Consider the following 24,779-nt stretch of genomic DNA (forward strand, 5'->3'; position numbering starts at 1 on the left):
ATGGTCACTCGCTAATCTCCGCGGTGTAGACTGCAAATTCGGTAACCATGGTAGCTTTTAGAGTTGCTGTAAAGCGCCTTTGAACGTGTTTATCATGAAAAGGGCGCTATATAAATCTGGTATAATAATAATAATAATAATAGCTTTGTTTGACACGTGTAGGTTTCACATGTAAAGACAGAAGTAGATCAAATCCTGTGGAAATTATGAATTTTTTTTTTACAAAAATTGAAAATCCACGAATTTACGTCCCCAAGAAACAGCCATTTTGGCCAAATCGTGCCGACGAAATTAAATGATTTCACAGTATATCGGCAATATGCTACCATGCCAATCTATTCAAATTTAAAGACTGCAACCTTTCAGCCTCAAAAATACCTGATTTATAGCAAAATAAACTAGAACTGTCACAGGAGTGACTCATAACCCCACCATACGGTCTTGTAACAGAAGAATGGCAACCATAAGGAATCTTAAAAATACTTTGGAGTACTTCATCCTGGGCTTCCACATATAAGTAATACTAGTATAATACTAGTATAGTAATACAAGTAAATATATTAAATCTCTAATATTAGAGATACACTAAAAGTGAATACAAAAAAGTGTCTTACCGACCCATGTTACCACAGAAAAATGTTTTTACTTTTTACATAGGACTTATAATAAAAAAGTTAGAAAAATACCTAAAATACTGAAAATCTAAAAATAGGATTTCTAAAAATAGACTAATTCCTGGAATTTAAGGGGAAGAAACTCAGTACAAAAGTTAAAAAAGGTTACTTCCCTTTGGCTCTAAGCCATTCAGAATGAGATATAGTGAAAATACATTAAAATTAACCTTAAATTCTAGGTAAAAGGGGACACAATTCAAGAAAAATTAGTGTCAGAGTTATGCACCTTGTGTCACATGATGTGGGTGATGAGGTGGAACATCTATTTTAAGTCTGGATCAAATCCATTCAGTAGTAACTGAGATATAGTGAAAAAACATCAAAATTAACCTTAAATTCTAAGTAAAAAGGGGCATAATTCATGAAAAATTGGTGTCAGAGTTATGCACCTTGTGTCACATGATTTGGGTGATGAGGTGGAACATCTATTTTAAGTTTGAATCAAATCCATTTTGTAATAATTGAGATATAGTGAAAATACATCAAAATCAACCTTAAATTTAAAGTAAAAGGGGACATAATTCATAAAAAATTTATGTCAGAGTTAAGCACCTTATGTCACATCATCTGAGTGATGAGGTGGAACAACTATTTTAAGTTTGAATCAAATCCATTTAGTAATAACTGAGATATAGTGAAAATATAACAAAATTTACCTTAAATTCTAATTAAAAGGGGACATAATTCATGAAAACTTGGTGTCAGAGTTATGCACCTTGTGTCACATGATGTGGGTGATGAGGTGGAACATGTATTTTAAGTTTGAATCAAATCCATTTGGTAATAACTGAGATAATAGATTTCGGGACGCGACGGGACGCGACAAAACTGCCTCCTATATACCCCCCTCAAACAAGTTTGGTGGGGGTATAATGATAAATGTTGATGTCAAGCCTTAAAAATAAACACGTTTTTTTTTTTTCAAATAATTAAGTGATCATACCAGACTGAGAACAGACTTCAGGAGATCCATGGACGGCTGACCGAGGCTCTTCAGAACTTCTACAAATTTTCCATACCCCACTCTGAGTTTGAATCTCTCTTTGGCATTCCCAGAGCCAGCAAGGACCGTGGTCATCACCTTCAACACCGACATGGCAAGGTTCTGAGCTTCCAACCCACACAGCTAGAAAATAATTTCACAAGTAAATAACTAATAATTAATATTTCTGACATCTTCTGAAGTAGTGCATGCCAGATGTTTGCATTCAACAAGAGTGAGCTGTTTAATTGCAATTCTTGGTTGAATGTGGTCACTTTTACAACAAAAAGTCATCAAAGAGAGAGAGAGGTCAAAATTAGTAGCAATGCACAGACAGGGACCACAAAAGTGTGGAAGAGTGTGATCTAGCCACACCTAGCCATGGATGTGTGTATTTATTTTTTTTTGTGTCTTTTTAAAAACTTTTACAGACATACAAACAACAGTGTGACTGTGTCTACTTGTAGCAGTGAGCACAATGTCCAACTTTATAATGCTGCCTCACACTATACCCATGTGACGTGATACCCCTCACAGTCACAATATACTGACAACGGCCTGACCAGTCCTAGTACTAATACTGTGTGCCAAGCAAGGAAGCTTTTGTACCATTTTTTAAGTCTTTGGTATGACCTGACCAGGAAGTAAAGCCACAACGACCTCCAGCACTTGAAGCAGGAGCTCTACTATCACTAGGTTACCGAAGTGGTTCCCTAGCAATGGATGGATACAATACTTTGCATCTGGGCATATAACAAATTTTTATCAGTTTCTCTTGGTGAGAGGTATACTTACAGCTGTTTTCTGTAGCAAAGAAACAAAGGCATCAAATGTTCCCCCACCCACCAGAATCACCTGTAGAGCACTGCGGTCATCACAGGATAACATCTCATTTATAGCACCTATAAATGTATGTAAAACAACATAATTAATTTACATCTCAAATTTATAATAGTGTTTAAATCTTAAGTTTAATATTTAAAGCAGAGTATATGAAATTTCAATTAACTGTATCATTTAAGTTGATAATTTATGAATTTCATGTAAATTACATCAAAATACCTAACATTTCTGCCTAAGACAGCTTTTCTTTATCATTTACTGTCAACATGCAAGCTTTTTTCCATAATTTATTGAAAACATGGAATTTATTTTGTTGGGTTTAACGTCACACCAACACAATCATAGGTCATATGGCGACTTTCCGGCTTTGATGGTGGAGGAAAACCCCAGGTGTCTCTACAGGCATTATTTTATCACAAGCCTGCATCTGGGTAGAACCACGGACCTTCCGTAAGCCAGCTGGATGGCTTCCTCACATGAAGAATTCAATACCCTGAGTGAGGCCCGAACCCACATCGATGAGGGGCAAGTAATATAAAGTCAGCTGAAAACGTGAGCTTTTCTACATAATCTACAAACAACATAACAGCTTTTATATATCAATCCTACATAAAGGTTTTTACATCCTATTAACAATTACTAAATAAAGAAATCACTTTTCAGATTTCAAAGATCTGGTGGTAATACCATTAATTTTACAGGGTATTAATCACATTCTATGATATCATATTATTTGGTGGAGGACTACTTTTTGTGGTTTTCATGGTTGAGTGAAAATACAAAGTCTAATCCCAACTAACAAATAAACTTCCTTTGTAAGTCTGTACAATGACTTTTCAAAACTTGAAATCCAAAATGTTATATCACAATTTAAATAATGCCCACAAAATTAAACTAGAGCTGCTTTTGAGAAAAGCACATGTCTCCCACAACTGCCTTATCATCTGAATAGTAGTATATGAGTCAACCATTCACCAAGACAACAACTGCCTTATCTGACTTTGAGTGCTTTGATTGTCAAAAAACAAGTTTCAAGGGCCATAATTCCGAAGTGTCTGGGCTGATTTGGCTAGATACTGAACTTGGCCCAGGACTAATTGGCAAACACATTTTGCTAAGTTTAGTGAAGATTGGACGAGAAATGTTCGTACAAGATTTCTGACAGACAGATACACAGACAGAGAGGAGTAAATCAATATGTCTCCCACACCACTGTGTGGTTGGAGACATAATAATCTCGCAGTATATCATTTTCTCAAAGCAAAGTTGTATGAGCACATACCAATCATGGACAACTGCATGTCATTATAAGGATCATCCTGTGACTGGGATTCAAAGTCCAGTAATACCTGCATGTACCCCTCCATGACATGACTCACTTCTACTTGCCGCTGAAATATTTAGGATGAATGTTAAAGGCTGAAGTATTTAGAATGAATGTTAAAGAATGATATCCAATGGCAACCTTTCACTAAAATATTTTATCTTTATATATTTACTTAAAAAGTATAAAATACTCATTAAATGTATTTAACTTTACTTAACACATAAATAAAGTTTGCATATAGAACTGAATTCATAATTAAATGTCATGCAGTAACAGTTGATTGTTAAAAAAGCAGTCAGTTTTTATAGTAGTACACATTCATACTGTGTTTATCTATACAATTATTATATACAGTGTGTACTATTTTAAACCTACTGCATAGTACTGTTAATACAAATAAACCTGTTAATTCTATGTAAACTATATGGTGTAATTGTTTCTAGACATGAAATTTGAACCTAAACTACCTTTTTTATTTAAAGATACCTTATTTATTTTCCTTGCTTATATGCTAAATTACATTAATCACTGTAAATCATTATTTCTCAAGGGGGACTGATTTCAATGGAATTCTTGGTTGCATTTACACACCAATTAAATACCAACTAACAAATTAAATTCCCATTTATTTCCTCTTTAAATGCTAAAATCTACAAATTCAATTCCTAACAAAATAGCCATTTTGACTTAAACCAAAAAATTTCATCTACATGAAATTAAATTATTTCACAGTACCAGAAAAACCAGAAAGTACAAAATGTACTGATTAAAATTTAAAGGTACAATATTTTGACACTCACAAGGTCGGGACTACAGCAATGAATTACATGAACCATTCTAACCATACACTTGAGCACGAGATTTTTGAGCCGGCTCATTTCCTCTCTCTGCTCATTGGTTGGTTTGTCAGACCCACTGGCAGCCAATATCTTCAGTAATACATCCAAGGTAGCGGGAGTTACTGCACTCAATGCATTATGCTGGAATGGCAATGTATAGCAGAAATTCAATGAAAGAAATAATATAACAAGAGGGTCATGATGACCCTGAATTGTTCACCTGAGTAATATGAGACACATGTTTCAAATGTTTCTGATGCTAAAATGTTAGAAAGTAGGTCAGTAGGTCACATTCATGGTCACTGAATGTCTGTTTAAAGGCTGGTGTGCAAAAACTGTACATGTCATCCAAATTTCAAGGCTGTATCTTAAACAAGAGGGCCATGAAGGCCCTGTATCGCTCACCTGACCTACAGACCTAAAGATCATTAAGATTAACATTCTGACCAAGTTTCATTAAGATATGGTCATAAATGTGGCCTCTAAAGTGTTAACTAGCCATTCCTTTGATTTGACCCCGTGACCTAGTTTTTGACCCGATATGACCCAGATTCGAACTTGACCTAAAGATCATCAAGTTCAACATTCTGACTAAGTTTCATGAATATACAGTCATAAATGTGGCCTCTAGAGTGTTAACAAGGTTTTCCTTTGATATGACCTAGTGACCTAGTTTTTGACCCCAACTGACCCAGATTTAAACTTGACCTAAAGATCATCAAGATTAACATTCTGACAAAGTTTCATTAAGATATGGTCAAAAATGTGGCCTCTAAAGTGTTAACTAGCTTTTCCTTTGATTTGACCTGGTGACCTAGTTTTTGACCCCACATGACCCAGATTCAAACTTGCCCTAAAGATTATCAAGTTTAACATTCTGACTAAGTTTCATGAAGATACAGTCAAAAATATGGCCTCTACAGTGTTAACAAGCTTTTCCTTTGATCTGACCTAGTGACCTAGTTTTTGAACCCACCTGACCCAGATTTACACTTGACCTTAAGATCATCAAGATTAACATTCTGACCAAGTTTCATTATGATATGGTCATAAATGTGGCCTCTACAGTGTAAACTAGCTTTTCCTTTGATTTGACCTGGTGACCTAGTTTTTGATCCTACATGACCCAGATTCAAACTGGACCTTAAGATCATCAAGATTAACATTCTGGTCAAGTTTCATTAAGACTGGGCCAAAATTGTGACCTCTAGAGTGTTAACAAGCTTTTCCTTTGATTTGACCTGGTGACCTAGTTTTTGACCCCAGATGACCCAATATCAAACTCGTCCAAGATTTTATTGAGGGTAACATTCTGACCAAGTTTCATTAAGATTGGGCCAAAAATGTGACCTTTAGAGTGTTAACAAGCTTTTCCTTTGATCTGACCTGATGACCTAGTTTTTGATCCCAGATGACCCAATATCGAACTCGTCCAAGATTTTATTGAGGGTAACATTCTGACCAAGTTTCATTAAGATTGGGCCAAAAATGTGACCTTTAGAGTGTTAACAAGCTTTTCCTTTGATTTGACCTGATGACCTAGTTTCTGATCCCAGATAACCCGATATCGAACTCGTCCAAGATTTTATTGAGGGTAACATTCTGACCAAATTTCATTAAGATTGGGCTAAAAATGTGACCTCTAGAGTGTTAACAGTCAAATTGTTGACGACGGACAGACGGACGGACGACGACGGACGACGGACACAGGGCGATCACTAAAGCTCACCTTTGAGCACTTCGTGCTCAGGTGAGCTAAAAACAAGAAAGTAAGTCAGTAGGTCAAGGTCACAGTCAAGTGACTCCTAATCACTTGGGGTCATCAGGTAACTAGAGATGCTTTTGAGAAAAGCGCATGTCTCCCACAACTGCCCCTATGAAAAATGTTAGTTTCTCTAGACGTTTTAGACGAGTGGATCCAATTAGATGGTCTTGATGAGTGGATCCAACCAGTAATTCAAGGACCATAAATCAAAAGTGCCTAGGTGGATTTGGCTAGTTATCGAACTTGGGTAAGGTCTTATGGCCAAACACATTTTGTTCAAGTTTGGTGAAGATCGGATGAGAAATGTTCGACTTAGAGAGCGGACAAGAGTAAACAGACGGATTTTTTCGGTAATTCAAGGGCCGTAACTCAAGTTTGGTGAAGATCGGATGAGAAATGTTCGACTTAAGAGTGCGGACAAGAGTAAAAAGGCAGATTTTTCGATAATTCAAGGGCCGTAACTCCAAAATGCCTGAACCGATTTTGCTAGTTATCGAACTTGGCCGAGGTCTCATGGTCAAACACATTTTGTTTAAGTTTGGTGAAGATCGGATGAGAAATGTTTGATTAAGAGTGCGGACATGAGTAAAAAGGCTAATTTTTCGATAATTCAAGGGCCGTAACTCCAAAATGCCTGGACCGATTTGGCTAGTTATCGAACTTGGCCGAGGTCTCATGGTCAAACACATTTTGTTCAAGTTTGGTGAAGATTGGACGAGAAATATTCGAATTAGAGTGCGGACAAGAGTAAAAAGACCGATTTTTGGTAATTCAAGGGCCATAACTCCAAGACGCCTGGACCGATTTGGCTAGTTATCGAACTTGGCCGAGGTCTTATGGTCAAACACATTTTGTTCAAGTTTGGTGAAAATCGTATGAGAAATGTTCGACTTAGAGTGCGGACAAGCTTTGTGACAGACACACACACAGCCACACACACACACACACAGACTGGAGTAAATCAATATGTCTAGGAAATATATACTGATAATTTTTGAAGTATTCATTCCTATATAACTCATACAACAAGTGTCCCCAAAGGCGGGGCCTCTTTTCACCTCAGTGTCATAATTTGAACAATTTTGTTAGAGATCCACTAGGCAATGCTACATACTAAATATCAAAGGCCCAGGCCTTGAACTTTCAAAAAAGATTTTTTTTCCCTATATAAGTGTTTAATTTGGGACCCCAGCCTCTTTTCACCCCAGGGGCATAATTTGAACAATTTTGGTAGAGGACCAAAAGGTAATGAAACATACCAAATATCAAAAGCCTAGGCCTTGCAGTTTCAGGCAAGAAGATTTTTAAAGCTCTTTTCCTATATAAGTCTATGTGAAACTTTGGGCCCCCTGGGGCAGGGCCTCTTTTCACCACAGGGGCATAATCTGCATGGAAATCAATTCTTTGAACAATTTTGAAAGGGGCCCACCCAAGGATCATTCCTGTGAAGTTTTGTGTAATTCTGCCCAGTGGTTTTCAAGAAGAAGATTTTTTTTAGAAAATGTTGACGGACACATGATCGACGACTGACGACGGACACTGAGCAGTCACAAAAGCTCACCATGAGCCTTTGGCTAAGGCGAGCTAAAAACCTTGGCACTGTAAAAAGAAATGACTGGAAACTTACAAGTTCTTGGAAATCACAATAATTTATGTGGGAGTCAGCCACATGTTGCCAAATCAGAAAAACATCTCCACAACAACCGGGTGTGGAGTAAGATTTCAAGAGTGGCATAAACGGCTGGAAATACCTCTATTTATGCCTAGGTTCTCTTTCTAACACAAATATTTCAAAAACATGGAACACCAACAAAATTTGCAAAATTAATTTCATTCCCCTTAAGTTAAATTAGTCGTTATATTGAAAACATATTTGCCAGGAACTAAAAGGTCTCTCCTGCTGAATTTCTAAAATGGGCTGGTCCATCATTCAATTTGGGCAGCACCACTTATAATTCAAAGGGATGTTCACTGAAAATTTACTGACTGAATAGGGAACAGTAATGACCATGATCAGCCTGCAGGCTAAAGGTTAAAATATCATGAACAATCTCACCTGTGACCCAGATATTATTGCACCAAACACATGTATCAAGTGTACTTTCAGATCTGATGGCAACCAGCTCTTCTGAAAACAGTCTGAAAAAACAAACAACAGAAAAATAATTCCTTTAAGGGATCTTATATCGATTCCATCTGTTAGCACTTCTTTAATGAAGTAAGTAAAAGAATATTCAAAATCAGTCAAAGTATGATCAAGTAATGAACATTTCAACATCTGAACAAACTGGCAGTCATTCTGTGTCCAAGGTAACATGGTAGATTTATTGAATTTCTTGATATTTATTTCAATTCTATAAAATCATTTTTCACTACTTTTCCAACAATACTGAAAGAAATTACCATGTTCTAAATCTTGATTACAAGAACCGTTACAGATTAATCTGTTTAAAATGTCACTTGCTCAATATATAATCCAGCAGTATGTTAATGACCTCATAAACACACTAAAAGGCCAGCATCAATGGTCAGACATTTTCTTAAATTTTGAACCACAAATGTCAGATTTTAATATTCTTCCACCTTAATGAAATGCTTCATGGTGCCTTACATATAACTCATCTTATGTTAGGAGTTCTTTGCTCTTTAACCATAAAACTATATACTGTGAAATCATTAATATTCGTGGGTGACTCATTTTCGTGGATTTCATGGTTGAGTCATTCCACGTAATTTAATCCCAACAAACAAGTAAAATTCCCATTCATTTTATGTTCAAATGTTGAAATCCACGAATTCATATCCCACGAAATTTCCGTTTTGGAGAAAACCACGAATTTCATGCCCATGAAATTAAATGATTTTACAGTAGCTGTTTTTTTTTTTTGCACATGTGAATACCACCTTCAAGATGAAAGGGCACAAATACTAAATTTTACATATCTAAAAACATCTTAATTTAACAGCAGGAGTCCTACTAAGTCTCAGAGAACAGAAAATTACCCATTTTGTATGACATTAACAAATACATGTATCTGATAATTTCTAGACACCAATCAATTATGTCAAACTTGTAACTGCAGCAATATGTGACATATACCCGGTGTTCTAAAGTGTAAGGCAATTCAAGGACAAAATGACTGAATATATCATGCCCTTCTTGTGGCATTTCAGGGTCAAAGGTCATAAAGCTGGTTTTAATGACAAAGCTTAAAAACTCCAGTATATGATTGGTTGATTCCCAGCACAATCCTAAAACTGACCAATTAAAAGGTTGCATTTTGAGACCAGGCTCCATACTGAAGCACCTATTATTTTTATCCTAAATTTTTGTTGTATCTTACCATGAAAGAATGGTATTATTTCCACGTGCAACAATGCTGGCTTGAAGTTCAAGCGTGACTGCTCAACTGTCCACCTAAAACACAGGAACGAAATAAATCATTAAGATAAACATTAAAATGCCTGTATCTTTCATATACAATAATATTATCATTGGGAATTCTTTGCAAAATATAAGTGGGAAAAAGCAAATTTAATACTAGAAAAGAACTTGTAAAATTACATATTCATACGCAGAAACATGATTTATCACCATTTTTTAAACAAGAGCTGTCCGTAAGACAGCCAAGCTCGACTATTCGAAATATTGTCACAGAAGCAGGAAATTATTACCCAAAATGTTAAATATCAAAAGAGTTTTAAGTTCGAAAGGGGACATAATTTGACCAAAATACATATCAGAGTTATGGGACTTGATGTTATCAACTAGTTTTATAACCCCGAAGAAACATGTTAAGTTTCAATTCAATATCTGCATTAGTTTTGGGGATAGTAACTTGCATGTTAAACTTTAACCAGAATTTTCTAAGTCCAAAAGGGGGCATAATTTGCTCAAAATACATGTTAAGAGTTATGGAACTTGACCCAGTGAGGTTGGTTATTGACCTTGAAAAAGAATAAATAAGTTTCAAAGCTATATGCCTTTTGGTAATAGCCGTATGTACTTGCACGCAAAACTTTAACCAGGATTTTCTAAGTCCAAAAGGGGGCATAATTTGCCCAAAATACATGTCAGAGTTATGGGACTTGGTGCTATCAACTAGTTTTATAACCCCGAAGACACATGTGAAGTTTCAATTTAATATCTGTAGTAGTTTTGGAGATAGTTACTTGCATGTAAAACTTTAACCAGAATTTTCTAAGTCCAAAAGGGGGTATAATTTGCCCAAAATACGTGTCAGAGTTATGGAACTTGACCCAGTGAGGTAGGTAATTGACCTAGAAAAAGAAAAAATAAGTTTCAAATCTATATGCCTTTTAGTAATAGCTGTATGTACTTGCACGCAAAACTTTAACCAGAATTTTCTAAGTCCAAAAGGGGGCATAATTTGGCCAAAATACATGTCAGAGTTATGGGGCTTGACCCAGTGAGGTAGGTAATTGATCTAGAAAAAGAAAAAATAAGTTTCAAATCTATATGCCTTTTAGTAATAGCTGTATGTACTTGCACGCAAAACTTTAACCAGAATTTTCTAAGTCCAAAAGGGGGCATAATTTGGCCAAAATGAAGGTCAGAGTTATGGGACTTGGTGCTATCAACTAGTTTTATAACCCCGAAGACACATGTGAAGTTTCAATTCAATATCTGCATTAGTTTTGGAGATAGTAACTTGCATGTAAAACTTTAACCAGAATTTTCTAAGTCCAAAAGGGGGCATAATTTGCTCAAAATACATGTCAGAGTTAAGGGACTTGACCCAGTGAGGTAGGTAATTGATCTAGAAAAAGAAAAAATAAGTTTCAAATCTATATGCCTTTTAGTAATAGCTGTATGTACTTGCACGCAAAACTTTAACCAGAATTTTCTAAGTCCAAAAGGGGGCATAATTTGGCCAAAATACATGTCAGAGTTATGGGGCTTGACCCAGTGAGGTAGGTAATTGATCTAGAAAAAGAAAAAATAAGTTTCAAATCTATATGCCTTTTAGTAATAGCTGTATGTACTTGCACGCAAAACTTTAACCAGAATTTTCTAAGTCCAAAAGGGGGCATAATTTGGCCAAAATGAAGGTCAGAGTTATGGGACTTGGTGCTATCAACTAGTTTTATAACCCCGAAGACACATGTGAAGTTTCAATTCAATATCTGCATTAGTTTTGGAGATAGTAACTTGCATGTAAAACTTTAACCAAAATTTTCTAAGTCCAAAAGGGGGCATAATTTGCTCAAAATACATGTCAGAGTTATGGGACTTGACCCAGAGAGGTTGGTAATTGACCTAGAAAAAGAATAAATAAGTTTCAAAGCTATATGCCTTTAAATGATAGCTGTATGTACTTGCATGCAAAAACTTAACCAAGGTGTGACGCCGACGCCGACGCCGACGCCAGGGTGAGTAGAATAGCTAGACTATTCTTCGAATAGTCGAGCTAAAAAAGAATTACATTTACTATCATATTTCAAGTACATGTATGTTTCACTTCAATACAGTACAATTATCTATATGTATGAGGATATCACTGTCATTAATAGTGTGGTTAAGTTTCAATTAAGGTGAAATTATTTATATCTATGACGAAGTTAATCTGTTACTGTCACGGATTGTGCAGTTAAGTTTATGCAATATTTTGAAATCCACATAATTCATCTTTAAAGGAAACAGTAACCTTGGCCAAAACCACAAAGTTTTATGCCCAAACAAATTAAATGATGTAACAGTATACTAAATTCATTTTTTTCTCTTCTCTAATTTCAATTAACTGAATATTTGCAACATTGAAATGTAAAGACAGTACAATTTAACCTTTAGCCTGCTGGTGGCAAGTGATTCTGGCCTTGCGACCAGAGCAGACTAAGATCAGCATGCGCATCCTTGCAGTCTGATCATGGTCTGCACTGTTTGCTATTCAGTTAGTAAATTTTCAGTGAACACCCCTTCAAACAAGGCAGTCTGAAAGACAGCTAAATCCACCGCCACTGTTATGGATAGTGAAAGGGTAAACCTTTGACCTTGAACTGTGATCTTGACCTTGAACTGACATGGCTGACTCATGAATTCTGCAAATCCTCTTGATGAGGTGATCATTTGACCCAATTTTCATGAAAATCCTTCAAGGGGTTTAGGAGATACAGAGTGAACACAAAATGGAAGGCTCAAACCTTTGACCCCAAGTTGTGACCTTCACCTTGAGCCGGCATGGCTGACTCATAAGTTCTGCACATCGTCTTGATGAGGTGATCATTTGACATAAGTTTTATAAAATTCCTTCAAGAGATTTAGGAGATATAGAGCAGACATGAAATGGAAGGCTAAAACCTTTGACCTCGAGATATGACCTTGACCTTAAGCCAACATGACTGATTTATGCGTTCTGCACATTGCCTTGATGAGGTGATCATTTGACCCAAGTTTCATATGAATCCTTCAAGGGGATTAGGAGATACAGAGCGGACACACAATGGAAGGCTCAAACCTTTGATCCCGAGTTGTGACCTTGACCTTGAGCCAACATGGCTGACTCATGAGTTCTGCACATTGCCTTGATGAGGTGATCATTTGACCCAAGTTTGATGAAAATCCTTCAAGGGGTTTAGGAGATACAGAGTGAACACAAAATGGAAGGCTCAAACCTTTAACCCCAAGTTGTGAACTTGACCTTGAGCCGACATGGCTGACTCATGGGTTCTGCACATCGTCTTGATGAGGTGATCATTTGACCCACGTTTTATAAAATTCCTTCGCGGGGTTTAGAAGATACAGAGCAGACACGAAGTGTTACAGACAGACGGAAGAATGGATGGAGACCATTCCTATAACCCCCACCACTCGTGGCGGGGATGAATAATAAGTGGTACTGCCCAAACTGAATGATGAACCAGTCCATTTTATAAAATAAGCAAGGTAAAGGTTCATGTTTTTACAGGCAAAGCAGGCTACAGATGGAAAACTTTCATTAAACACCTACAGCTTACCCTAACAATCTTTTCCGCCATATAAAATATGGATCATATAAACATTCAAAGAAATGAAGCGTCAACTTCACAAAGATGATATGTTGCTGTAAATCTTCTCCAAGATTTCCTTTGATCTGCAATATAGACAAATGATGAAAGCTGAATACAGTCGACATCGTACTTGCGACCACCTCTATTAAGCGATTTTTGTATTAAACGACCAGTCAAAATCCCTCCCGAACGTTTTCAGTATATAAATTCATTCCATTAAACAACTTTTTTATTAAACGACTAGCGACCACATTAATGTAGTCCCGACAGGTAAAATATTCTACAAAAGTATCTATTAAGCGACTGGGTACCAAAATTCTACCCGGGCATTTCTTCATCTGTGTAATTAGCGAGTACGTTTTGCACGTGACTGAATGCAATTAACCTTTGTATGAGTCAAACTGACAAACAATCTAGCCATAATTTTCATGGTTTGTGGATTTTGAACCCATACATGTCTGTTCATAATAAATACAGTTACATTAACAGTTAAAAATAACTTTCCTTTTCATCTGACTGAAATTCATTAAGAGACTATTCCATTAAGAGACCACTTCTTAGCAGTCCCTTGGGTGGTCTCTTAATACAATGTCGACTGTACTTAATTCGTAATATCTATAAAATACCAGCAGTCTAATGGTGAAGAATTGTATGTTTTAAAGGGGATACATTTAGATCTATGTCAGATGAAACGAAAGCTGTTGGAAAACCACAACCCTACACTATTCAATAGCCTTGTTAATAGGAAAGTTAAATTAATGAATACCAAAAGCTGTAAAAGGGGCATAACTTTGTGTGAAGCAAAATAAAGTTATGGAACCTAAGCACTTCATGTCAGATTGTCACAGTGAATAGATGTGTGAAGTTTCAATCCACTGCTACAATTGGTTACTGAGATACTAGCTTACATACAAAAACTTAACCAAATCATGACTTTACACATAAGTCTGTGTGGATCCGGACATCAACATCAATGAATGGATAAAGTGTGATAGCTCTACCTATTCTTCAGTTAAGCTAAACAAGACCTTTTGATATTCCTTTAAAGATTTCAGTATTTTTAAGTTCTATAAATCTAAACATTCTCTATTACTTCTTACAATCTATATATCTCACCTTATTAACAACAGTTGTAGCAATGTTTACAACATAACTTGTGAACTCGCATGAAGCCACCAACTGGACATTGTCATAATTCCTATAATAAGCAAAGAAATACAGTAACTATGTTATAGAACTCATCTGTCAATAAAATCATTATTATTATGATTTATAGGAAAATAATATAATAGATCATATTATACCTGATTTAAATAGCACCCTTTTCATGACAAACATGTTCAAAGGTGCTTTACATAGAAGGGCAGCCACACAGGGCACCTCTACCAGTAGATACAGAGTTATCTGACCAGAGGCACTGTGAGAGAAAGCCCCAAAAAACAGAGAGAGAGAAAAATCTTTTAGATATAGACATGTCCAGGTAAGTTAGCCTAGCTCTTTGGGAATAGATAGCCTGTTCTTCAGCATGCTTAGTGTGTAGGGCCGATACACATAAATCCATCTTTCCTGGCAAGAATCTGTTCTGGCCTTTTAGTTAGGTAGCAGACACTCAACAGCATCTCAGAAATTTCCAGTGCCCAGACTGGGAACCCAGACATCTGGATTGACAGTCAAGCGTGTTACCACTAAACTATCGGGACCAGTGCTTTGCATCACTAAATTTTCTTGTATTGATCAATTAACCTTTAGCATGCCGGCGGCAAGTAATTTGGCCTTTGCGAGATCAGGTGGAAGCCGATCATGGTCTGCACTGTTCGCTATTCAGTCAGTAAATTTTCAGTGAACACCCCTTCCAATAATAAATGGTATTGCCCAAATTGAATGATGGACCAGTCCATTTTAGAAATTTAGCAGGCTAAGGGTTAAAGAAAATTTTGATTATCTTCTGTAGTCACAGAAAAAAAAACCAATTTAGACATTTTAATACCTGCACAGTACAATTAAACATTTGACAATATCTGTGGCTGCTTTGATAGTTTCTGTGTCATCACCATAGCAACACTGGTTCAACTGGTTACCAAGCACCTGTAGTATCCCATCAGGCAGTTTGGTCAGATGTGGACCTTCTTCTGAAAACCTGTAAATAAAGAAAGGCTGAAACACGTGAGAAACTGAAAGATAAATGCACAATAGCTGGTTATTGGACCACTGTTTTTATGTAACATCATTTTTATGTCATTTTTCTGTGTCACATCAGCATTAAAAAGTTTGTTTATGTCAATATTTTATATGATCTATTTAAAGTTACATATAATTCTATGTTTTAGCATATAATAAACAACTCTTTAAATGGCAATATGACATGCCTTATGTGGTTACTAGCACTCCTAAACCTATACTGGTACTGGGGCTATGCCCTTGGGCTTATATAGATGTAAGTGTAGTCATGCTAATAACAACTAAAGGTATGATATTGCCATTCAATGACTGTATATTATAGCCAAGTAACTTGAAAGCCTTGATGTCTGAAAGCCACATTGTCCAAAGGCCTGCCACTTTAAAGTCCTGCCAATCTCAAGCCTCACAAGTTTAGTAACAAAAACTGAAGATGGAACAGGGGCATCCATAGCCCTAACTTACTTATAATAACCTTATGGCACCACATTTCAATTTCACTTGGCATCATTATTTATTTAAGGACCACAAGGCTTGTATGGCCCTTTGCTTAAAGGAGTGAATGACAAATTTGCTGTAAGCATCGGTAAAAGTTGTGAAATTTAAAAACCTAAAAAACTGTGCTTGGGGCCAGGGCCCCACGGGTCAAGGGCTATGCTTTGGCAAAGGGTCCATTGGGCCGTAGGCTCCTGTAAGACCCTTGAAGTTAGCAAATTTCAAGAGCTGGACTTAAATTACCTTTTCCTGAGACTACATTACTACTGTTTCTGATCACATCTCTGAAAATGCAGCTCTCAGTCATCAACAGGTTTTTTCAGCCAAATATTTTTTTAATTCCTCATTTTCTACCATGTTTGTCAACAATTCCTTCCTCAATTTGTATTTTTTTAAACCATGTTTGTCAACAATTCCTTCCTCAATTTGTATTTTTTTTAACTTCTGCAAGCTCAGCATAAGGTAATCACTCCTCCACCATAAAACTTTGGAACAATAACACTTCATATAAATTTCTGTTTCTCATTTTAAGTCATTCTCCCATCTCATACTTTGAAATTTAGTAATAACATTTCTTACATTTCACCATCCCATTTTCTCAGGTATAAAAGCCACTACATGTATTGATTTTCCTTGAAATGCTATTTTCAATACAGTCGAAGCTGTGTATAAAGACCATTCTAAAGAGAGACAGAAAGTGGTTTTTATTTGCAAGTTACCTTGTTACATGTACTTATTTATTTTGTTGGGTTTTATGTTGCACTGACACAATTATAGGTAAATATGGTGACTTTCCAGCTTTGACGGAGGAATGTTAGACCCAAGTGCCCCTCCGTGCATTATTTCATTACGAGTGGGTACCTTGGTAGAACCACCCACCTTCTGTAAGCCAGCTGGATGGCTTCCTCACATGAAGAATTCAACGCCCCGAGTGAGGCTTGAACCAACATCGATAAGAGGGCAAATGATTTGAAGTCAGCGACCTCTAAACCACTTGGCCACACAGACCCCCTACAAGTTATCTTGTTTCACAGGTAAAAGTACACTGCAGATAAATGAATTATAAACTAGTTTATGTACAAGCCTGGTGGCCTCTACTCACAGGCAGTCTTAATCACAGGTGTGAGTAATCTTCAAATCTTTATTCACAGGTTAACATGCACTGCCGATGTTAAAATTGGTAATGAAATTAGTGGTCTTTGGTGCAAGGTGATTCTTGTTCAAAGGTGGTATATAGTATAGGTGTGACTGTAGCTACCTGATTATCCCTGCAACTGTCTTACCTGGGAAAAGATAAATTTATTAAACAAAGAACTAATTAACTTACCCATCAGTTAGATGATTCAGATTGTAGTCTATCAGATCCTGGTAGGTCTCTATAAACAGTTCAATATAGTCGAGTAACGCTTTTGGATCAGTCTGAAAATAGAGGCAACCGCTACTTTAAAATCCATACGCAGATGGTGTGGGCATTTTCATTTCCGTCATATAAAACAGCAATAACAAAGAAAGCTGTACTTTCCCAATGAAAATACTATCAACCTCTGAAAGAAACAAGAGCACCACCTTGCGGGTGCAGACGCTCATCTGATTTTTTTGTCTCTGAATATTGTAGGCTACCCATGATTTTCTAGGTCCAAAAAGGGCCATAATTCTTGCAAAAAGAAGGATTGAGTTATGTATCTTACTGTACAGAGTCAGCTTATGATGGTGAACAACTGTTACAAGTTTCAAAGCAATAGCTTTGACAGTTTAGGAGAAAAATTTACCTAAACATAAAACTTAACCAATAAATCTGATATTTTCTAAGTCCAAAAGGGGCCATAATTCTTACAAGAAGCAGGCTGGGGTTATGTTTATTCCTGTACAGGGTCAGCTTATGATGGTGAACAACTGTTGCAAGTTTTAAAGCAATAGATTTGATAGTTTATGAGAAAAGCTGACCTAAACACAAAACTTAACCAAGAAATCTGATTTTCTAAGTCCAAAAGGGGCCATAATTCTAGCTAAAAGCAGGATGGAGTTATGTTTCTTGCTTTACAGGGTCAGCTTATGATGGTGAACAAGTGCTGCAAAGTTTCAAAGCAATAGCTTTGATAGATTAGGAGAAAAGCTGACCTAAACATAAAACTTAACCAAGAATTTTTTTTCTAAGTCCAAAAGGGGCCATAATTCTTGCAAAAGGCAGGATGGAGTTATGTTTCTTGCTGTACAGGGTCAGCTATTGATGGTGAACAAGTGTTACAAGTTTCAAAGCAACACCTTTGATAGTTAAGGAGATTTTAAAGTTGACCTAAACATAAAACTTAACCAGGCAACGCCAATGCCGATCAAGTGATGACAATAACTCATCATTTTTTTTCCCAAAAATCAGATGAGCTAATAAGAAAAGATTTAAAATATGCATGTATAACACATAACTATTACAGCTGTTAATTTTAGCAGTGTATTTTCCTCAACCTGCAAAATATTTCTGATTATTAAATACAATTTTACCAGATAATAAGGGCAAACCTCTGGAAAATAATCTTTTTTCATAAATTGATTTTTTTTCATATAGTTGAATTAAAAACATACAAATATCAGGGCTCTCGCGAGTGGGCAACTTGAGCGAGATAGGCTCTTTGGAACTTCAAACTTCGCTCAAATCTAACCTCAAAGCGAAATGCAAGTTGTCCGATTTTCTTTGATTTCCGCACTCGCTAATTACTGCGACCAGGACTGTTGACAATTTGCACGGTGTCATAACTAGTGTTGAATACACAAACACATGCTGATAGCATAATTTAAGCTCCGCCTACTTCAGGTACTTGCGAGATTTTCACGAGAAGTGTGACAGCGAATCAAATTATCCGATACACCAGGGTCGATTGTGTTCAGCCAATTAGTGCCGCAGTTACGTCTTTGACACTTCGCGATTAATTGTCAACATGTTCGAGTGCAAAAAAAAATCAATGTTTTATAAAGATACTGCTGATTAACCATGCGATTGATTGGGTTATTGTACACGACATGTAATGTATTAACTACGTTAAATTGACTTCCATCGATGAATTGATTTGAATATGTATTTAAAGTTTACACAGTTTACTTTCAGTTTTATTCGACTTTCAAGTGAGATACTGACATTCACCGAGGTGGTGACTCAGTGTTAATAACCAACACATCATACAAGATATAACCAAAATTTGGTGGATTACATTTACAGCATCGGCTTGAATTCTGAAAACGACTTTTTTCAGAATTTTGTAATGAAACAATAACCACTGTATGGGAAATGATCAAACTGGGAAATGATCAAACTAAGAAAATGAATGGTCACATCAATGATTTTTATCTAGAAACATATAATTTAATACAGCTACCTTTCAAACCACTGAACAGCATAGCAGTACAGGAAAAGTCTTCCCACTTCTCCTTGAAGTCTCCCCATACACTTCTCCCTAAATCAGCTTGAGGGAGAAGTGACTTCTCCCAAAAAATTAAACCTAGCTAGACCCCCCGCCCGAATATTACAGTAGAACTCTTAAGAGTCATGGTTGCAGGACACTGTCTTCTTTCAAATTTCACAGAAAACTTTCCCACTATCAGTGATAGTGGGGTGACTATCAGCAACCTTAGCTACTTGGCCATGGAAGCAACCATACTGACACGATCATAAATTTGTGCCCCAAAAAATGAACATTTTGAACATCTCAAGCAAAAAGATCAGTTCTCACAGTATTATCTCTAGACTCTATTAGCATCCTAAAGAATCATTTCTATCTATTTCTTTATCTTCTAATTGACCATTTGTCTACATCTTATCAACAACATTGCCAGAATAGTTACACATAAATCAATCTATCCGGACTGCATCTCTATATTAACTGGCAGAAATTAGACAGAGATCTCAGGAAATCCTGCACATGATGATGAAGCAACATTTTTATATACACTTTGGTGCAATGAAGTCATCTGGATGTACATTTCTCCTCCTAATGCTATATATCATATAGCTCTGTTTGAGTGGAGGTCATGGTGGGTGGTGAGAGGGAGACGTTAAATCATAAACTTCATAATTTGATGTATAGAATCCTGTGTATACAGTTCAGCACCTCTTGGTGAAGAATGAAAATTCAAGCAGTTCATTTCACATAAATCCTCATTATACAGAATATTATGCACTTCAAATCTTTATGTCTTCATGTCAGATCAACTTTTCTATAAAATTTTCATGGAAAACATTTGTGTTAAATTTCCACAAAAAATTATTAATGTCAGAACTTCACACAGTACATGTGGGTCAACCTTCACAGAAACAATTTCACTGTCAAATCTTAAAGGAAGATATTTGTCTCAAATTTCACAGAACAAATGTATCAAATCTCAACACAAAACATTTGTGTTATGTCTCCACATAACACATTTTTGTTAATTAAGTCTCCATACAAAACATTTATGTCAAGTCTCCATACAGAACACATTTGTGTCAAATCTCATTGTGTCATTCTCTACACAGCACATTTGTGTCAAGTCTCTACACAGACATTTGTGTCAAATCTCATTGTGTCAAATCTCTACACAAAATGTTTGTGTCAAGTCTTGCACAAAAAATCTGTGTCAAATCTTAACAGTCTCAGAATCTAACTCAAGATAATCAACCTTTAAAAATCTGAATTTACACAACAACAGTAAAAACTGAATAAAACTTGCAAAATAACAGCTTACAATAAATTCAAAAACAGAACTATTTTACATAATATTATAGCCTTTTAACAGCATTAAATTACACTTATTGCACTGAAACTGCCCAAAAAACTGCTGTTTTCTTCCTTTTCGGCATCAACAAGTTAAAGATTTTATGAGATACTGATAATTTGAGAATACAAAAAATGCACTGATCACTTCTTGCTTAAATTCTTCCTCACAATTTGGTTTATGTAACTATTTGTATCAGACAAAGAAACAACATTTTTACTCTTTTTTGTCCAAACTGAATGCATATAACTTTTTCTAACAATTTTTAAACTGACAGTAGAGAAAGTTTGTAGAACGTGGTGGGGCATTTAAATCCAAATATTCAACTTATCAATCATGCTAGTAACATTTATGTAAAAAACTATGTTAATGGGTCAACTGAAACGGACTTTCTTGGTGCCGACCGATTCTGTAAACACAACTTCAGACAATTTCCTTGATTGCCTTAAGTAAACCTGCAGGTAACACTCACTCAACTGCTGCACCTACATGATCTATGGAAACATATGTTTCACAAGAATCTGCAATTAAAAACATGTTTATATCTGTCTGCAGCCTAGCATTTCTAACAAATAAACATTACATTCCTGGAATGTACACTAATGTTTTGGAATCTCTTCCTATTCTTCTATAATTTTTTATGTTTTGGAGGAACGTTTCTACTCCTCAGTCCTGTAGGTAAAGGAATTTATGAGGTGTTCAAAACGACTGGTACTCATAGACCAGCTCAGGAAGATGCTTTATTAATTAAAACAGCCATTTATAACTCTGTTTAACCCTGTTAAATTTCTATAATGAACTAGTCCATCTTTCAGTTTGGACAGTACCATTTACTGTTAAAAGGGGTTGATTACCTAAAGGATACTGACTAAATAGCAAACAGTGCAGATCTTAAGCAAATCCATCAAGTAATAACAAAGATATAAAAAAGAGAAAGTGCATAAACACTTTAACCAAGGTAGGGACGCGGAAAGACGCCAACGCCAAGTAGAATAGCTCTCCATACTTAATATAGTTAAGCTAAACATCATAAATATTATGATACTAATGGAAGATCGACTATTATCTTTAACCGAGATCAAACTCTGAACAACAAAACTGACATTTACCCATTTGAATTGAGAAGTTGATGTCATTTTGAAAGATGCCATTCTGAGATATTGCAGTTGCTTTCTATTTATTCATACATTTATTTAAACAAGGGTACGTGCCATAGTCACAAAATACTCCCATCGAGAGCTTGCTGTCATTCTTGTATCTGACATTTGACCTCTAAGTGTGACCTTGACCTCAGGTGATTTTCTAGCCGTCCGGTAATTGATTTCTTACTGAATAAGTGATGATTCTATGTAGTTTTAACTGTTATTTACTTAAGATAGCAATACTTAATGTATCTGATTTTTCAATTGATAAAATGAATGAGATTGTGTGTGTATACAAATCCATTGATATTCTATTTTCAGAAATGATAAAAACAATAATCGTCGAACGTCCATGTTATTTTGTAAAAAGTGATGTTTTTCTAAGGCCAAAATAAAAAATATGTGTGGTTCAGGTAACCCGACCGACCCTAATTTTTTACTGCCGACTCTTAACACTTTTTATCGATTTTTGAAACGAAAATTGTTTGTGGTTACGAATTAGCCTGGGACGAAAAATACTGAGTATGAACTGAAACACTTTGAAGAAAGCTTCTATCGACAGATAATCCGATATTTAGTAATACACAAAGACAATACGCCAATGTGTCAATATCGAATTACACTGCAGGGCATAATCTAAAATTTTGCCAAGAGTTGCTAGATTGTTCCTTCACGCAAGAACGATTATCAGTCAATCTGATTCGCCAAACTTCGCACCGTCTTCTTCTACGAAAGCAAATGAAACGAAATATTAGCTGCGCGCTTCGTCTAAAGCTCAGCCCATTTTCTTGATGCATTTTGTCCTTTGTCTAAAGCTCTGCCCATTTTCTTGATGCTTAAAACGCGAGATGAATTTAAAAGTTATTTTTAACATCGAGCGAGATAAATTTACATATGTGAGATAAATTTACAAGTAATTTTTAATAACAAGCCGATTCCCCAGTAGAGATGTATTTACAAGTAATTTTTGATAACAAGCCGCAGAAGTAATGGTCGATCAGGAGGAGGAAAATAATCTGGAAATAATGATAAGTTGAAGCGCTCGCAAAGAATTAAAAATGTGCGATTGTGAAATGTGTTAAATAAATCTAAGCGTTCGTAACATTTCAGTCGCGTTCGTAAAATTTCAGTGAAGAATCTTTGAGATACAAATGAACTAAAGCAGTTTGTTTGGTTCTTTCACGTGCCAAATGTAACACATTGATACATCAGTCAGGGGTGTAACTGTTACAAGTTATCACAGTTTATAACCCATTTGAGTTATTGCTTATATTTTCATAACTTGTTTCAGTTATCATAAAATATTACAAAGCCCTCCTGTGCCAATTCCTCATTTTGAATGTGACTAATTCAATTATTTCCTGAATCCTTGAACTCTTATCTTTCCAGCTATGAAGTAATTTTTTTTACGCAAGGCTGATAAGGTTTTACAAGGCTGATAAGGTTTTACGCAAAAGGTTTAAAGCTATAAAACTCTTACCATCCCATTATGCTTATCAGGTCATGATCAGACTAAAAGAGAATTTGATTAACCACAGATTGCTACTTATTTCACTGTATAGGTCACCTTGTGAGAACAGCAAAAAGACTTTTTTTGAATAACTTACCTGAGTTAACTTATATTTTATAACTAATAGAGGTTATAAAATGCTCAAAAAAATAACTGAAATAGGTTACATAACTTAAAACAGTTACACCCCTGACTGTACATGGGGATAAATTTTTAAAAGCCCCACCCAAGAGCTTCAAAACAAAGTGCTAATAATACCTTTAGGTGGTACAAAGGTCAAAAATAAAGAGCTAAATATTAATGTTTTAAAACCATCTACATAGTGAAAAATGCCTATTAAAGGGAGATAATTCAAAAATTGCAAACTATTAAAGGGATAATTTCATACATTGAGCAATTACTTTTGCTTTGAAATTGTTCTTGAAAAATGACTAGAACATTTTTATGAGAAGATTTTTGATTCAATGTGATATTAGGATGAACATGTTCAAGAGCAAATTGGATGGTTAAAGTATCAAATGAAAAAAGAGTTTTAAAACAAGAGCTGTTGGATGACAGCGCGCTAGACTTTTCGAAGAATTGATTGAAGAATGGGGTCAAAATATTACCACAGATAATATTCAGACAAAAGAAACAAGAGGGCCAAGATGGCCCTAGGTCGCTCACCTGATAAACATACCATAACAGTGTAAACATGTTTGACATAGTGATTTCATGGAAACAAATATTCTGACCAATTTTCATTAAGATTGGATCAAAAATATGGTCTCTTAAGTGTAAACAAGCATTTTCTTCAATTTGACCTAGTGACCTAGTTTTTGAGCTAAGATGACCTACATTCGAATTTGACCTAGATTTGATCAAGGCAATCATTCTGACTAAATTTCGCAACCTCGATTGAAAAATACAGCCTCTATCGCATTCAAAACGTTTTTCTTTGATATATCCTAGCGACCTAGTTTTTGACCCCAGATGACCCATATTCAAACTTGACCTTTATTTCACCAAGGCTAGCATTCTGACCAAATTTCATGAAGATCAATTAAAAAATACAGTCTCTATTGCATATACAAAGGTTTTTCTTTGATTTGACCTAGTGACCTAGTTTTTGACCACAGATGACCCATATTCTAATTTGACCTAGATTTTGTCAAGGCAATCATTCTGACTAAATTTTATGAGAATCCAGTGTAAAATGCAGCCCCTATTGCATAAACAAGGTTTTTCTTTAATTTGACAGGGTGACCTAGTTTTTTAGCCCAGATGACCCATATTCAAA

The 24,779-nt window shown here is 35.8% G+C and overlaps 1 protein-coding gene across 1 annotated transcript in view; it reads right to left on the bottom strand.

The window, feature by feature from the left end:
- The window catches only part of LOC123539393 (neurobeachin-like protein 1), a 104,847-nt gene that overhangs the window by 70,234 nt on the left and 9,834 nt on the right, over positions 1-24,779 (bottom strand). Inside the window, exons 2-11 of the mRNA XM_053530566.1 lie at positions 17,436-17,527; positions 15,426-15,575; positions 14,555-14,636; positions 13,406-13,521; positions 9,775-9,848; positions 8,487-8,569; positions 4,627-4,806; positions 3,782-3,890; positions 2,452-2,558; positions 1,618-1,800 (exon numbers count right to left, since the gene is read on the bottom strand). Coding sequence (XP_053386541.1) covers positions 1,618-1,800; positions 2,452-2,558; positions 3,782-3,890; positions 4,627-4,806; positions 8,487-8,569; positions 9,775-9,848; positions 13,406-13,521; positions 14,555-14,636; positions 15,426-15,575; positions 17,436-17,527 — 1,176 coding nt within the window. The remainder of the gene's footprint in view (positions 1-1,617; positions 1,801-2,451; positions 2,559-3,781; positions 3,891-4,626; positions 4,807-8,486; positions 8,570-9,774; positions 9,849-13,405; positions 13,522-14,554; positions 14,637-15,425; positions 15,576-17,435; positions 17,528-24,779) is intronic.

This window comes from Mercenaria mercenaria, chromosome 18 (genome assembly GCF_021730395.1).
Source record: "Mercenaria mercenaria strain notata chromosome 18, MADL_Memer_1, whole genome shotgun sequence".
NCBI classification, from domain to species: Eukaryota; Metazoa; Mollusca; class Bivalvia; order Venerida; family Veneridae; genus Mercenaria; species Mercenaria mercenaria.